Genomic DNA, 18415 nt, shown 5'->3' with positions numbered 1-18415 from the left:
TTCCGGGGTTTCATTAAACCAATTGTCTGGGTAATTTTTTAGTAGGTTCCTGGAGTCAACTGGAATGGTTAAAAGAAAAACCTCTCATTCATCCAGCATCGAGGGTCCACACAGCTAACATAACTTTCCCTGGTTTCATTGTAGCTTCTTATAAATTTATTTCATACCTATTGCTATAGCTTTCAAACCTATTTCTCACTGCTGAAGCAACCCCCAAATGAACGAATTTGTAGGAAGAAAAAAGAGCCAGCATATGCAGTGGAGTGTAACTGGCTGAATCTCCAAAATTTGGTATATAACCAACATTACAACTGTCACATAAAAAGAAAGAAGAATGTAAAACTAAAGATGATCAGTGGGTTTCCCTGTAACCTGTAATCCCCATTTTTGTTTGGTATTAACTCAATTAAGAAAGTACACTTTTTTTATTGTGAAAATTAATCAAGTTTTAATAAGAAATCTAATATGATAAAGGGGTACTTGGATCCAGGAGAGAACAAAATATTTCAAATCCCTGAGATCAACTTTTATTTTCACATTTCAAGCAAACTGGACTTCTATTGCCACCCTTCCAAAACAGCTGAATGTATAATGCAGATAAATTAGCGAGTCATTATTTATATTTAAGTTTTTCATTTTGCAAATGTTTTTGTAAATGTTGTTTTAGTAAATAAAATGTTTATACATATACATATATATACCAGTCCACCTATTTTACACAAAGTGAGATCCTTGGGTATTCTCAGAAAGGAGGAGGCCTCCATCGGTGATTAAGCCCCATTACTACTTGACCATGCCCTCAAGCTGAAGGGAAACGCACACACACATCACAGTCCTACCCATTCCCGTGTCCGCACCAGCACACAAAAGTTGCACTTCTCTTCCTAAGTAATTCACCTTTTGGATCTTAGAACATCTTTTTCCAAAAGTATGCTGTCAAGTTAAAAATGTAATTTCCTTTGTCAAGCTACTTTGAGATGTGTGGGAGACACACAGACACTCATGAGCATGGTTTTAGGATGTTCCACAAATGGACTAACTGTTTTTATTTAGTTAGCTCAGTATTCCCCAAATCTATTTGGTCATGGAACCATTCCTTTCCCTGCCTCTATTGGTATCCCACCAAGCACAATTTTGAAAATGCTTTTTTTGGAGCATCGTTAGAGGTTCTTAATCAGTAACTTCCCCCGCTGGACCTCCAGAGGTCTTGCTAACAAAGGGAATGTTTCAGACCCTGTCTGGTGGTGGTGGCAGGGGTGGGAGGGGGAATCCATAATGGCCATTTAAAATTTATATTTTACATAAGGTCACATTTATATTTTGTTTGCCAGTATGTGAAAAATGAGTATGTTTTATGAGTAGGGAGTGTAGAACTATGTTGTTCTTGTCATCTCTTTTCCTTCAGTTTGGTGGTAGGAAAAATCTAATTGTCAAGGACGCATTTTTGTCGTAAGGTCCAGGAGGACCATTTTCAGCATGAACACGGTGTGGTGCCAGCAAATGGAAGTGAGAGCTCCTTTTTCAGACATTACCCCAGAACCTTGCAGCAGCTCTGGTTATGCTCAGCGAGCTGCAAAGTATGGAGCAATAAAATTGATTAGAATCACCTGTTAGAAAGGCAAATTAAAGCAATTTGTATTTTTTTGATCATTTTACAGTGTATGCATACATGCACTGAGTTAATACACAACTCTGTTATTCCATTAATATGGATTTCATACAGAAGAAAAATAGCAAAGGAAGACAATGCGGTATAGTCATGCGCCACATAACAACATTTAGGTCAACAATGGACCACATATACAATGGTGGTCCCATAAGATTAGTACCGTATAGCCTAGGTGTGTAGTAGGCTATACCATCTAGATTTGTGTAAGTACACTCTGTGATGTTCGCAGGATGACAAAATCAATTAACCACTCAGTTCTCAGTACATATCTCTGTCATTAATCACTGCATGACTGCATATCCACCTAATCCTTTTCTTTTTACAATTAGTACATATCTCAGGGATCCCTTAGACCTGTGCTGTCCAGTATGGTAGCCGCTGGCCCCATATGGCTACTTACATTTAAATTCGAATGAACTCAAATTAAATAAATTAAAAATTCAGTTCATTGTACTAGCCACATTTCAAGTGTCCAATAGTCACTTAGGACAAGTGGCTACCATATTGGACAGCACAGAAATAGAACATTTCCATCATCACCAAGAGGTCTACTGGACAGCAAGGAGACCACTGCTCAAGGTCAGAATCTCTCCACTGGCTCCACAGGCTTTCACAACCTCTGACCTTGACTCTTGAATCGAGAATGCTTGTAAACAAATTCCTAAATAACAAACGCAAGTGTCAGGGCATTGACCATTTGTGCCTGTCTTGCATGGAGACACGTACTTATTTCCTCTAAATGGCCAAGCCATATGCAAATACACAGAGGATGGGTCCTTCTCAAAGCTTCATAGACAAGCACATCTGTTGTGCAGAAGGATCCCAGGCGTCCACACATCCATTTTGTGTTCATATGATGAATATCAACCTAGCAGTCAGTGAGGTTCATTTTAGGTATCTTCTATTTGCACTGCAGCAGCTCTTTCCATTATCAAACTTGCAACCTCCTTTCACTGATGGAAACTACTGCAGAAGTTGGAGGAAATATACAGAGTTCAAACAAAGAGGGTTTGCAAGTGGGATGTTGCTAGAAATCTTTGCTGGGACCAAATTCAGTCACCAAATCATGATTGATTTCCATGGCACTTGATGCAAATATCTCTGCAATCCCATTTGTTTTTCATTCTGGGAGTGTGAGCAAAAAGGAAACATGCACACACACACACACTTTTTCTCCACTCAAAGCTTTCGGCTGGTTACAGCTAATACCTTCTAGCAATCAGCTAGCCAATTCCAGCCGCTCCCTGCCTTATTAAGTTTGACAGCCATACCTGCACACCTGTGTCTTTCTCCATGCATCATGAAAGCCAAGGAGATGGGCAAGCAGATGAAAGGACTGGCTCCAGAAAGCTAGTGACCTCATTCCCCCTCATCGCCTCAGTCTGTATCTCGAGCTTGGTTGCTGGTATGACAATCACTTTGGTTTTACAACTCCTCAGCACATCTAATGAGTTTTCCCGTTCCAAATTAGAGAACATGGTGTTTGGAACACCAGGTGGTGTCTGGCTGAGACCTCTTTTTTTTAACTTCCACATTGTTTTTCAAGGGAGACTTCTTTTTTTAATACTAGCTCCAAATTGTTGTTGATTATCTGTCAGGATGTCTTGGATGTGTCTTCTCCAGGGCTGATCCAAAGAACAAACTTCTTTAAGGATAAACTAGATTTTTTGAATTGCCAAGTAAATGATGACAGACTTATTCTGAAAGCTAGCTGTGGCTAGAAGAGGGTAGAAATAGAGACCAATTTGTCTACATTTTGAAAGACGCTTTTTTCAGCTTCCCATTCATCTATTTCCTATCCTACTACTTGGTTTTTTCCTATACATAAAGCCAAACATAGTGTACCTCCCTCCATGATTTTGCTGCTGGATGCCCTCTGACACATCAGTGATTTTGCTGTTAGATGCCCTCTGACACCCCAGTCTCCTCTGAGTTGCCTCTTTACGGGGAGGGTGAGAACCCTTCCCTGAGAGGATTACAGGACTGTGAATTCTAATTAGAACCTGAGTGGTCCTGTGTTATCAGTGGGGACTGGATCCTGTTTGTTAATTGTGCTGAGATCATCCGACAGTGGTTGATGTCTTGCTGTGGTCTGCTGAGCAAGAAGCTCTGTTATTTTCACAGTTTGATAATCAATGCTCCACTGAACACAATTCCTTTCGAATATGCCCATTTGCTTGTCCTCTGCTTAATTGAACAATTGCAATTACTGGTACATACAGCGAAATGTTAATTATTTTTTCAAATTTTTTTCTCTCTTAATGATTTTATTTACAAATTGGAAGGCTTTATCATATTTTCCACACCAAACAAATTCCACATCTGAACCAATGTGATATCTTTCGCTGAAAAGACAGAATTTTTTAGGAAGCGCTCACCATTCCTTTTTGCAATAATTATGTAACATTTAGAAAGCTAAAGACAGTCTTCTTTAATTGCTTTAGTGGTTAAATGACTACATATGCAAGAGATTACTGATAAACTTTCAATAAAAGGGTTATCTTGTTTTTTTTATTAATATAAGACAGGAGGGCATTAACTTGACCTATATTGAATTTTTAAGGAAGTAATCAAGGGTCGTTCAAATAAAAGTTAATAGTAATAAGTAAAGGTAAAGTATAATCACTTTTGAAAATCTGGAAAGTTCAGCAAAGTATAAAGAGTGTTTAAATAATTCCCCATAATCCTCCCCAGCCCCAAACAATCACTGTTAACATTTAGGTACATGTCCTCCAAAGGGTATCTGGGTCCCCCCTCGGGATATGCTTACAACTGCTAACCTTTAACATCCAGCTGGGGTTGGTGTTCAAACCCCTCTCTCTCCAGTGTGTGTTGTACTTGTGCTTTGATACTAAGCTTTCATTAACCGCCACTTTAGATTGGTAGATTTGGGTAACTGCTGTTCTGGTGTCGTCTCGCAACTGGGCATCCCCGAGTTGGGCTCCTCTGCATCCCTAAGTCAGATTTCTCCTTGTGTTTTAGGGTGGTTATGCTGCATACCGCTACGCCCAGCCTACCCCTGCCACTGCTGCTGCCTACAGTGACAGGTAAGGGTCTTCCTTCCTTCTCGTGCTTGACAACTACTTGGAAATTAACTGGTGGGAGACGAGATTCTTATCCAGTCTTGGTGCAAATGCATGACTGCTGGGGAGGCAGCACCCAAAAAGTTAGGCCCCCTGATGAAGGTAAACACAGGGCCACGTCGAGAGAGGATGAACCATTAAGCCTAGTTCATTCTCAACTCTCGCCCTCTCTGCTAAGACACAAAGAGGATATGTTTTGTCCTTGTATAATTGTTTTTCAGATCTCTTAATTCCTCTGACAGCACACCTTGCATGCACACATGTACACTCCCTGTATAGCCTTCTCATGGTCTTCCATGTAAGACCATGGTTTCATCTAACTCATAGGAAAAAAAAACAGAAGGTGATCCTGCAAGTTTACCTCAATTTCAAGCACCCCATTTTCCTTTTTTACAACTTTTTACACCCAGTAAAGCATTCCCTCCATTGCATTTTTTTAATCCAAAATAAAGGAATGGGGGAAGTGTATCTGACATTCCTAAAGAAGTTTGTTCTTTTTGGCAATGCCCAGTGTCCGATCCTACTAAGATAAGCTAACTTTTATTTGTAATGCACACCATATGTTAAGACTGGCAGTGGAAGGGACAGAAGTGGGTTTAAGAAATGCAGAAGTCAGAATGGATGGTGGGGTGGGGGCTGGGGGATGGAGGAGCTTTATTACTCATTACCCAGGCTTAACAGATGACTTGGTTCCTGAAATGGCAAGCCACAGCAATTTTTGTATAGGTGCCTTGGAAAAAGAAAGTGTGTGTTTCCATATTGAATGCAACTCGTTGGCTCTGTTTTCTGAGGACCTAAATGTGAATGTTCAGATGCTCTGCATGTACAAATGTCATTGAGGGTGCTTATTTTTGGAAATGACTCCTTTAATTTAAAAATATGTTTCCAGAATAAAACAGTAGTGATAACAATTTGCATGTGTGGCTGAGGCATGCTGGGTCAGACAGGTAAGCAGGTGATGTATTTGACTCTTGAATGGGAAGTGTCAGCAGCCACTGGTTCTTCTACCTGGCCTGTTGTGACTTAGTTCCTCTTTCGGTTTGCCGTGGTGTGCTTTCTCTGCAGTGCCATTCCATTCTTCACAAGACGTGTTGTTAGCTCATTGTAGCCGCAGAATTCTTCTGAGGTGAAATAAAGCAAAATAAATTCCTGAACCCTAAAAGCTGCACTTTGAAAACCCCATGCGTAAATTTGTAATAAATGGGTCTTTGGCAAGATAGAATTGAGATCTGCTGTCTGGTTGTATGCAGGTATTATTACTATTTTCTTATAAACGGCCATAATGAGTTCTCAAGACTGTAGGGAATCTCCAAAGAAATCCAAACAAATTGTCCAGATGCAATTCTAAATATATAAATTATCTCATTACCCAATAATCAGTTACCAGATGCAAAATATGTTTTATGTAAGTTACTATCTTCACTACACTTTGACACTGGATTAGGAAAATAGAGAGGGTCAATTAGGCTAATAAAAATGATGACAACCTTGAAATATTCAAGATCATTCTACAAATGAAAAGCCTTAATGCTATTAAGTTCTACACGCTAAAGATTCACAAAGTATCAATTGTAATGTAAAGGGTTCGTCTACAACCCTTAATTATTTTTATGAAAATATCTCTAAATGCTAAATTCTCAAACACCCACTTTGTATATAATTATGATCATAGTAACTTTAGCCTGCTGTATAATTATAAGAATCTTAAACAGATTTCTTTCTTTGAATTTTTATCTTGCTTCTCAGTATAAGTACATCTATCCCCCAAGCTGAAAAAAAAAGGTTAATTACAAAGATATAATTTAAATTGCTTTCTTCCATAAGATCAATCTCGCCATTAAAAATAAAAACCATGTTTAATACTATTCTTAGATAGAATTACTTGAGAATCTGGCCATCTCCATTTGCATTCATCTAAAAATTAAGTTAAAATGTTGCTGCACTTGGGGGCACCATGTATGCAAATATGTGTATAAAAGCTGTTATTTTAATATTATTAAGATTTCTCGTTGACAACATGTCCTACTGAAAAATTGCCCTCATTCTTGGATTGGTAAATCTTGAATAACACCACAATTCCCACTTTAGTATAATAGTTTCAGTTGAAGAAACCAACTAAATATACTCTTGTCCATGTAATTGGCCTCTTGCTGTTCATTAAAGAAATTTGCACATTAGGTCTTCTTGGTTGCTGTGGAAATTGATTACTAGGCCTATTTAGCTTTAGTATAAGCAATACACTTGCCACATGTGGATTTATTACATTGAGATAAATTCAGTAATAGATAAATTACCAGAAAACAGTCTTTAAAATGATATTTCTAGTTTTATTTGTAAAATATATTTATGAAATGGTGATACTTCCTTTTATTTTTAGTAAGCAGGTAAAGAGAAGGAAGACCCTTTTAGAGAAGACACATATTTTGGGGAAAATGTGAAATTATCAGAATAGCTTTTGAATCTAGATTAAAGATGCCAGATATCTAGAAATTATCTCAGGGCAGTCATGTAGTAATTTATTTTTACACAATCACATTGTAAGATCAGGAATGATAGTCTTAGTTCCTATTCTCTAGAAGACAGACAGGATGACAGAGAGAAGAACTTCTTAACACAAAGAAACTCCTTCAAAATAGGACGTAAAATCAGCAGGAATTGAGAATGTTTTGGTAATGCTCACTGGTTGTCAAGCTGATCAAAAGAGAAACTTCCACAAACTTTCCCTGTAATCGTGAGATTCATTTTTCAGAAGTCTTGAAAGCAAAAGTTTGATGTCCCCAGTCGGTAGAATTTTACCTTTTATCAGCACAAATTAAGCCCTCATCAAATTAAAGATTCAGGGACCTTTGGAAAATATTGAACTCCAGTAACCTCAGGACTATCCAGAAGGTCCTTGATGGGCACCTTGCAACTCCCTGCCCATCATCTTCTTGGTTAAATGATCACATGCTGATTATCTTGGAGCACCCTGAGAGTTTCTGAATGCTGACCTCCAGAATGAAGACCATCTGGTGTGGGCAGAGATTTCCCCAAAAGAAAAAGACCTGACTGGATTAGGTAATTTTATAGTCTCCTTGACAAATTTAATGTGAATAGGCAAACATCTTTCCTTGGCATTTAGGAAATATTTGGTAAGCACTTGACCTCACCAAATCTTTATTTTTAATCTCACTTGGATCTATGGAAAGCCAACTGTCCAACCTCTCAAAGGAGATTGTTTTCTGAGCTTGAACCAATCAAAGCATGGCAGTGGGGCCGATGGTCATCTGGTCATTGCATGCCACTTGGTGTTGCTGTTGTGTCCGTGATATGTTCTGGATTTGACAGGTCCATCATCACATTAGCTCAATGAATGGCTTGCTTGAATTAAGCCTGGGGGCAGGCTTCTCTTTGTTGATTGGCTCTTGGTTTCTATGTGTATTATGACTTGGTCGTTGTTGCATCTTTGAGCAGCCACACCGGGAGGTGGGAGGAGGGGATGATTCTCTGTTCAATGAATTGTGTCACAAATATTTGGGGAAATATGTATGATGTGTACATAGCTTGGATGACGATGTTACCTCGCCAGAAAGGCAGACATTTGTCATGCTTGTCCTGCTTGCCAAACATTCTATCTAACATCTCCTAACAACCAGTGCATGAGAACGTCCCTCCACATTAGGGCAGAAGGGAACTGGACTCAGACCAGCTAGAGAAGAAACTTATACAGAGGGGTTCACTGGGAAATATCATAACGATTCAGGCTGCACTGAGAGTTACCAGGGGCCACTTCTTCTTTCCCATAAGACATACATTTCCTTTAAAGCAGCTTTTCATAGCCCCGGCCTCACAGGTGCCCCTAGACTGAGGAAAAGAGATACCAAGCAGCAAAGCTTCGTTTGTTTTATTTTCTACCCTTTTTCATTTTTTTTTCTGAGACCTTAAAGTTTCATTGGCAACATAGTATTAGATGGTACCATATGAAATTGCTATTTTTGTGTGACAAAAATGGTGATATAGTGACAATTTCATGTAGCTTGACTTAACGGAAACCCAATTAAAATGCCATGATATCAATTATCTTGCTCTCTGCATTTGAAATATATATATGTATATCCACACATATATGTGTGTGTTGTGTATATATATTCATATACATGTGTGAAAATTATATATACATAACACACACACAAACACACACACATCTGTGCCTTAGGACCTCACAAAGGACTCATAAGAGTATCTAGGTTAATCTTAATACAGAGAGGTTAGGACTTCTCAAGTTTAGGCAGTCACAACCCACATGCTAGAACATCTTTTAAATGTAAGCCTCAAAATCTATGAATAAAAGGTTCTATTTCAGAGAGAAATAGATCAGTATTTCTTTCTTAAAACTCAATAGGGATAAATAGGCGTGTCTTCGGGGTCATGGAGAAGTTTGTCAGCTCCTATTTAAAACTATGTAGATGATAGAGATAGATACATACATACATATATATACATAGATGGGTGGATGGATAGATGGAGGGATGGATGGAGGGATGGATGGATAGAAAGCTAGATAAATGGTAGATAAATAGCTACATAGATACATAGGTGGTTAGGTGGATGAATGGAAAGAAAGAGAAAGATGGAAGGAAGGAAGGAAGGAAGGAAGGAAGGAAGGAAGGAAGGAAGGAAGGAAGGAAGGAAGGGAAGGAGGGAGGGATGGAGGAAGGAGAGGAAGAAAGAAAGATGGATAGATAGATGGACAGATAGACAGATGGATGTATGTATGGACAGATAGGAAAAGACCATCTCTCTACCTTCTCATAATATTTCATCATAAGCTTAACTACAGGACATAGAACGAAATCCTTATGTACAATTTTGTTAGATCTAAGCTCAAAAAGTAAAGGGATTTGAGTTGATTTCCATTAGTGCAGTTACTCCCTATCTATTTTAGGACTTTTTACTTCCTGGACTCAGATTAAAAGTAAAGAAATGCCATCATTAAAATAAGGCTAATAATTGCATTTAAAATGGTATACCATTTATTTGGAGTCCTTCTCAGATGATATAGACTGAAAATTAAGGGATTGTCAGCCTATAAAGCATATGATCATTCTGGGTGGAAAATTTAATTTGCCATTTAAGAGAGGTTTTTTTCTCTGGTTTTTTTGTTGTTGTTGTTGTTGAAAGGTTAATTTAAGGAATATTGTTGTGCTTTAGGGAATTAACGATTTTACTTTTTCTTGCTGTGGGTTAGAATACAGAAAGCTTCATCTATGGATAATGTGGATCCCTTAATGAGGGGAGACCGTGCAAAGCAGACAAAGGAGGGAAGTTTCACTGTTTCCCCCATTCCTCTCGTCTGAACCAAGTTCGATAAGGGTTGAAACTGTTTCTGGTTAAAAAGCAGTAGTAAGTCCCTGCACCTAGTTTTTGTAAGGTGTGCGAGGAGAGGTCTCAAGATCTCATCCTAGTGCTTTCTTAAAGCACTATCTCCGAAAGCCGGTTCAAGTCCCAACGACTGCCTCTGATGATATATTTGCTGGTTTGCCCGACAGGTGAACACGGACAATGTAATATGGGTGTCAGCTCCCTTGTCTGGATAATGGTCAGGCTTTATCCATGCTTCTTTCTCACAAGCTGTTAAAAACATCTTTTCTTTTATGAGATGATGACAACAGCAAATAGCTTTGTTTTGTTTTGTTTTTTCTTTTTTATCCAATTTTGTTTTTAATCTTCTTACTTGGCAAAATAAAAGCTGGCAACTCTATGGTAGACTCCCTATTATATTTTATTTACAGTTGCAATCTTTTTTGAGACATCCACTGTTGAATAAATAGAGTGAGAGCGTTGAAAAACTTGTTGATGCCAAGAATGTATTCTCAGATGAACCAGGAAGTGAGGGCTTAGTTTATGGAGGTTCACAGGGGCTAGAAGTGTATCCTGTGCCATCTTGCCAATTGAGACAAGGATCCAGGGGCAGGAGGAAGCTGTTTTGGATTCGGATTCTAACGTGTTGAGTCAAAACATGGCAGCCAACAGTAGTGACACCTCGTACCTTTTTTGACAGCGCCTCGTTGAAGTTGTTCTTGATTTTAGCTTTTTATCTTTTCTGCTATTTTCACTCATCCTGATGAGCTCTCCTGGGTTCTGCAATTTTAAAAAAGATGCTCTGTCAACTTGTAATAGAAATATAGCAGAAAAAGTCACTAATGCCTTTATTTGTATCCTTCTGTACCCCAGTGCCTAGAAAAGCACATCCATTTTTTAATTAGAACACCAGATTGAAAACATATATATATGTATTGACATAATATATAAGTATATAATATATTCTTATTTTTTATATTCTTATTCTTATTTTTAGTTTAAAATTGATTTTCTTAACTGATTCTTTTTTTGTTTTGTTTTGTTGATTCAAAAGTCCCTTCAGGAAGAGAAAGTGAAGCTAATTATTCTAGACAGCTTTAGGGTAACTAGAAAGAAACATGCACAGTCATCCCTTAGTATCCGTGGGGGATTGGTTCCAAGACACCCTGCAGATACCAAAATCTGTGGATGCTCAAGTCTTTTATATAAAATAGTTTAGTATTTGCATATAACCTACACATATTCTCCCATATACTTTAAATCATCTCCAGATTACTTATAATATCTAATATCATGCATATGCTATGTAAATAGTTGTTATACTGTGTTGTTTAGGGAATAATGATAAGAAAAAAAAGTCCCTACATGTTCAGTACAGACACAACCATCTTTAATCTTCAGTTGGTAGATTCCGCAGATGCGGAACCTCTGGATACAGAGGGCGCAGTGTATTGCCTGTGAGCTTCCCATTACAAGGCACATACCAGATGAAAATAAATTTCTTCAATAAAACTTGTAATATATATGGCAGTGGCTGCTGTTAAAATGTTCATTAGTTGGAACTAGAGGACTTTATTACTTGATTAAGACGTCTTGAAGTTTAATGTAGTAGATAAGCAAACTTTGACTCAAATCATCTCTCCGTGATAATGGTAACAATAATTATGAAAATACCAATAACGACAATGGCTATTTATGGAGTCCTCACTGTGTGATAGGCACTATTCTAAGTGCTTTACAAATACAGAGTCACTGAACACTCACACCAGCACTAAGAGATTGATGTTGCCACCTCCATTTTACAGATGGGGAAGGCAAGCTTGGAAAAGTTGAACAACTTGTCCACGTCAGCTTGAAAGCTAAAGTCTGTGCCCTTAATCACTAGGTCCTATTGCATCTTAGTGGAGCAACCTTGAGAAGTAATTTTTTTGCACTCTGTCACCTTATCTGTTATGGGTATATTGATTCCACCTTCCAGAATGGTTTGGAAGTTTTGAGACAATGTCTATGAAATATCCAGCACATGAAGGGCACTACATGAAATGATCTTGTTTTAATTTTTTTATATTCCCATAAGCTAGTCAACTAAGAGCTTTAAATCTGGATAACAAGTATGAGCTTCGAGGAAACCAAAAATATCTAGGTTGTTTCAATTCTATCCGAATCTCTAAAATTTGGGGGTTTGAATCTGTTGTTTCTTTGACGGGTTCTGGAGTCATTCAAATAGTTTAGGAGGAATAGTGACCAAACCTATTCAACTGAGTATGGTATAGACAAGCCTTTTAAAATATAATAGGTAGGATTATATGCAAATCTAATGCTCTTTAATACACTAAGTTCCGGGTATAAATTATGTTTGTTTTGTTTTGCTTTGTTTTTTATGGAAAAACTTTTTTTTGGCTACATAAGCCCTACATAAGCCTATGTAAGTTTTCCAAAGTCTGGATTTTATATGTCAGGTTTTCTTGAAGTGAGCAGTCTTATGTTATCTTTCCTGCCACTTTGTTTCTTTTCAGCATGTAGATTTCTATTTTGAAGTTAATTTTTTGGTAGTGTCTCTTGTGTATCGGGTACTATGTAAAACATTGAAACAAACAACCTGATGAGGTAAGCAGTGTAGTTAGGGCGACCAGATAATGATCATCCAAAATGGGACACTTGTGACAGAGGAGGGCTACACTGTTAATGTTGACTCCAGGAAAACAGGCTTCAACTAGGACTGTCCCATGACAAACAATATGTGTGCTCATCCTAAAAAGAATCTCCACTGTGCAGATGGGAGAAGTGGGTCCAGACGGGGTGATACATGCTCTGGGAAGTCCAACGATTGGGCTTCAGATCCAACATCTGTTAGTCCAGGTCTTGGTTTGCTTCTGCCTCCTTATGCTATTGTCACAAAGTCAGAGCAAAGGCACACTGAGATAGTCATAACTAAGACGCAACTTGATTAAAAAGTGAGCGGAATTTCATGCTCCCAAAACCACCGATAATTTATTTATTTTCCCTATGAATCGAATAATTCTGATGGCGCACTCACCAAAAAAATTACGATAACTAAGATAATTATATTTTCTGCCAAACTGCTCTGTAGATTGACATTGATTTCATCTGATAACAATTGAGATGGTTCTGAAATAGTGAAGGAGGGATATATAGCTCTTGACAGTAGCATCAATGTGATTTTTTGAAGCTTGTGTTTAATAGACATAAAACTCTCAGTGCCAAAAAGTAATATGGCTATTACTGATAGATATATTTCCAGAGTTTCTCTTAATTTTAATTTACAGACATGCACACACACACACATTAAGAGGAAAAGTACTCAAATTTTTGTTTCAAGGACTAATTGCCTTTGGTCCATAATCTGTAATGGCTTCTTAACAACTGTTATGCACTATTGGATGAATATGTAATTGAAGCAGTTAAAAAAGAGCTAAGCCTGTAATAGTCAACAGACTGGACCAACAAGGAGTTGGGGAGATATTAAAGGAAATTCCTAACCCAATAGACCATAGCTGTCACAGCCATGTGGGTCGACACTTTTGCCAGTGACGAGACAAGATGTAACAACTCCTTTGGTCATGTCATGGCCTAATTACACACTTTTCAGGTTACAGATCATTGACTTCATAGGCCACAAAAAAGCAAATAAAACCCATCTTTTAGGTAGCGCCACCAGGATCCTTCAGCTGTGAAGGGTTTAGAGGCAGGTGAGAAAGCTTGATGCTTTCTAGAGGCAGGTCAGAAAGCTCTGATGAGAACATGTACACAGAAGCCTCTGGATGAGCCATTTACGTTGCAAATAAAGATCTTTTCTCATCGAAGACAGCAGAAGCAGAAGGGAAGGCAGCCAAATAGAATAGAATCTTAGCTCACGAAGCATTCGTGAATGTGACAAAAATTAAACGCACTCCACTTCTTTGCCTTTTTTTTTTTTGGTCACTATGAGATGTACTGGGGTCTCTATCTTTTGAGTTAAGAGGGAACTTTTCACTAAAAATTTCTAGTATTTCCTTCAAAGTTATCAAAGCAAGTTCTGACTCTGAAAAGACCTGTGAAAAGAACTTTGAATTCTTTCCCAAAAGAACTGATTCCTATTTACAGGTGGCCTCTACATTGTTTCCATATGTGTGTATAGCACATGCATGTGAATAGTCATTAGACAGAAATAAATGACTTCTCCTGATTTTCCTCCTGGCATGAATCATAGTGATGGATCCCTCTGGAATTAGATTCTCCTCAAAACCATAACACATTTCATATTTAATTATCATACCAAACATTGAGAGTAGAGACCACTCTCGGGATTTAGGGAGATGGTAGTTGGTAGGTGAGAGCTTGAGGGCATCTAGAAGGAGTAACTGACTCATCAATTTTGTCATTGTTTCTGGGCTTATTCTTGCTGCATTATGATGTGTGCATATTCAAAGAGATCAATAGATTGTGGGGAGATGAGACAGAATCAAAGCCAAATGCCCTCTTCCCTTAATTATCTTAATCACTTAGATGAAGTGCTTTGGCCAGAGATTACTATACACCACACATCTGATAACCTGTATCAGCAGTTCCCACTGCTTCTGCAGCCATGGAATTCCTATAAAAAGAAGACTGTGATTGTGGGAAGCTTCTAGCATCCTCTCAATCTCTGTCTCCTTTCATGGTCTGACGTTGTCATTTGAAATTTGAGATTGCATTAAAGTATGAGGGACTTGTGTTCTTCACCGTTTCTAATCGTTAGAGGGTTTGTGGACTACTTCTAGTAATAGGATATGAGCCCAGATAGCGGGGGTAGAGGCATTTTAAAAATGTGTCCTGGACAATATTAGCCCCAGTTTTCCCAGAATCATAGTTTCTCTGCTAGTCTTTTTATTGTTTTCTTTAATTTCTCTGTCTCCAACTGAAAACAAAACAAAATAAATAAACCACAGGGAGGGAAATGATTACCTTATTCTGTCCTGAAATTTCAAGATGGGAGTGGTTCATTTTGAGGGTCCTTAGAGCTTTGGTCTGCAAAGTGGGATTCCTAGACCAACCAAATTGGCCTCACCAGGAGCTTGTGAGAAACGCAGACTCTCAAGCCCCACCCTCACCCTGCTGAATCAGAATCTGCCCTTTCAAGATCCCAGGGCGATTGGAATGAGGTTTGAGAAGTGCCACCCTAGAGGGCCTACTTCAATTCTACCCCAATATGCCGTAAATACTGTTGACGCTGGGTTCTCCCTCCACTAACCGTGCAGGATGTAAGAGAATTTGTAAGAGAACTGTTGGTTTGTAACATCTCCTCTCTACTCTCTTCCTTCCTCAATGAGAAGGTAAAAGCTGTCAGTGGTTGGGTGTCCCTCACAATCTATTCTGTTGTGACTTTCTCCTTCAGCTAACCTGGGGCCACAATGAATCATTTTCTTTACTCTAAAGATCCATAGGTGATGAAAATGATTTTATGCTAATATCTTCTTATTGATTGCATAATAGACTTACACTAATATAACACATACCCTGGAAAAGTCCCCTCTGATTTCTGTTACCTTTATTGGCCTCAGTTTTCCCACCTGCTGAATGGAGAGTATAACACCAATTAGAAGCAGAAAGAGATGAAGGTGAACATTACTTTATAAACTGGAAATGCATGGGGTTATCAGTAACTCAATTGCTGATTGACAGATATTTTAGAGTGTATGAGATTGTTGGAAAGCGTTGAATATATACAGGCGAAAGCAAGCAAATTAAATTAAATATATTTAAAAGTGTGAGTCGTTTTTAGACTAGGGGATCTCTAGGACCCACTGTAAAACTAACATTCTAGAAACCTATGCCTTGCTCAACAGCCCAGAGCTTATAATTGGCCTGGACAGGATTTGAAGCAGAGTCCTATACTCAATGTACCTCCTCCTTGATTGCTACATGCATTGGCAAATCTTTGCTATTCACCTATAGAATATGATCAGAGATTTAGATTTAGAGTAGGGTCTGAATCTCAGTACAGTTACTTGCTACATGAGATAACACAGGAAAGCTAATTGACCTATTTGATCCTCAACTGCCTCATCCTTCAAGTGGGGCTCATGAGTGATGGCCGCCTCGTTGAGTTGTTATGAGAATCCACCGCGGTCATGAACAGAAAGCTCCTGGAATAGTGCCTGACACTTAATGGCACTCAGGATATTATTATTATTATTATCCGCATCACTAAACTATGGGGGTATTTTGTTTTGTTCTTGAGTCAAAAAATGGGTAATTTCTTGTGGAAGAAGGTTTTCTGAGTTAGGATAATTTTTTGACTGTAGAAGTTTTTTGATTTGTTTTGTTTTGTTTTTAAATCTTGACTTGCATCCTAGAAATATAAAAATAGATATACTTGGAATTTGCTAAGAGAGTAGAACTTGTGTGTTCTCACCACACACACAAAAAGGTAACCAGGTGACGTGATTAATGTGTTATTTAGCATGATTATGGTAATCATTTCACAATGTATACATATATTAATTCATCACTTTGTATACCTCGAAAAAAAGCACGTTGTACAACCTAACTATATACAATTTGTCAATTATACCTCAATAAAATTATAGGAAAAAGTTGGGTAGGTAAAAAAAAAGTTCTGAAGGAAGAAGCATCTGAGAACCATGAGATCAAACAGCCTGTCCTTCTGTTCATCCTTCTCCTGGTATTTATTCTCTTTTCTGTCCATGGAGGAGCTCAGGCTGTCAGCTTCATAGTAAAAAAAGACCAGTTCTCCCAGTGTCAACCCAGCCCTTAAACTGTCACTACTTTAGATTTCTGTAAAACCACTTGCTCCACAAAGAGTTACTTTTCAAAAAGTCAAACCAAATCTGCCTGTGTTGCCCGTCTCCCATCTGGATTTATGAGAAGTCCAGTGCTTGTGGTGGTGACAGGTTCATGGAATCCCATGGGGATTAGTAAAGTTCTAGAATTTTCCACCATCATGCTCACTTCATATTGCACATAACTGGCAGGTGGGCCCAGGTCTTCTCAGTGTGGCCTCTCCAGCCTCCAGAACCTCAGGCAGGACAGTCTGTGCTCCCCTGAGCCTCCGTAGGCATGGGACTCCTCTTCCCCACGAGTGCTCCTTCCCCTGGAGAACATACGTATGCTGTTCAGAGAACCTGCCAGACTCACTTGCAGCCCTGCGTTAGATACTCACTGTCATTAGGAGCTCCTTCTATGCTCTCCTTTGCTCTGCCCAACTGAAGCCGAGGTGGGATTGTATCTTCCTGGGGGACCCACCCCTGCTTTAAAATGACCTGTAACCTCAGAAGGCTCCCTACGGTCCCCCTCTTGCCCTAAAACCACGGAAGCCTAGGACTTAAAAATACAAATGCTTGGCTTCTGTGGGTGGGGAGAGAAGAAGACTCTGACCTTCGTGAGTCCACACAGCCAAAAAAATACATGACCTTTTTTCCCCCAAATAAAGTGCTTCTACAATCACGTGCTCATTGATCTGCACAAAAAATCTAAGAGGGGCATGCACTATTTTTGTTCCCATTTTCCATATGAGGAAACTGAGGCCCAGAAAAGTGAAAGGATTTTTCTAATGGAGCACAGTGTGTACGTGACAGGGCCTGGCTTTCAGCTTCACAGCCAGTTCCCCTTCACTTTAGTCAAGAAAAGAAGTCTAGTGGGAACTGGGGAGATTATTAAAATGTTGGAGAAACTAAAATGACAGAAGTGGAGTGTTCTCAAGGTAATAGAGATGGCCTTGGATTTAAATCTCCAAAACTCAGAGGTTTTTGGTGGAATATTCAAACTGGGGACAGATTCATAGCATTTATCTCCTTTTCCACTTAAACTTTTTTACATATGCAGTGTTACCAATAGGAACTGTGGCTAAATGAAATATTTGTAAATGTCTGTTAATGCGTTCCCCTTTTAAAATAAAAAGGATCAGGATGGACCCTTTCAGAGGATTCTCTAGCCAAACTATTTGTTTATTTGCTGCTTGTTTGTTTCTACCCAATCTTGCTCTACCAGTTCCCATGGTCTCTTGAAGTACATATGATACAATACAAAAATAAAAATAACAGCAAGACAGGGAAAAATATGGATCTAAATGAGATTTGTACAATTCTAGAGTATTAGAACTGAGTGGGGAGAAGGGAGGTAAAATACTGATGGAAAGCAAGGAAGTTCCCCTTTCTAGGTGGTAAAACTGAAATATAAATTAGATTATGAGCTTCCAGACAGCCAAGCCCGAGATGGATGTTCCACAGCAATGTAAAGGCTGTGAGCACAGCATCATGTCCCTTAGGCTTAGCTGGGTGCCCGGCTTGTAGCCGTCATTAACCATCTAAAGATTGAATTAATG

At 38.7% G+C, this 18415-nt stretch overlaps 1 protein-coding gene across 3 annotated transcripts in view; it reads left to right on the top strand.

Annotated features, from left to right (window-relative positions):
* RBFOX1 (RNA binding fox-1 homolog 1) overlaps nt 1–18415 on the top strand; it is a 358536-nt gene that overhangs the window by 317662 nt on the left and 22459 nt on the right. For all 3 annotated transcript variants that reach the window (XM_058570101.1, XM_058570100.1, XM_058570099.1), the window contains exon 11: nt 4652–4716. In XM_058570101.1, coding sequence (XP_058426084.1) covers nt 4652–4716 — 65 coding nt within the window. The remainder of the gene's footprint in view (nt 1–4651; nt 4717–18415) is intronic.

This window comes from Diceros bicornis, chromosome 26 (assembly GCF_020826845.1).
Source record: "Diceros bicornis minor isolate mBicDic1 chromosome 26, mDicBic1.mat.cur, whole genome shotgun sequence".
Taxonomy (NCBI): domain Eukaryota; kingdom Metazoa; phylum Chordata; class Mammalia; order Perissodactyla; family Rhinocerotidae; genus Diceros; species Diceros bicornis.
Note: the sequence above shows the minus strand (reverse complement) of the source record. Positions and strands in the feature narration are given on the sequence as shown.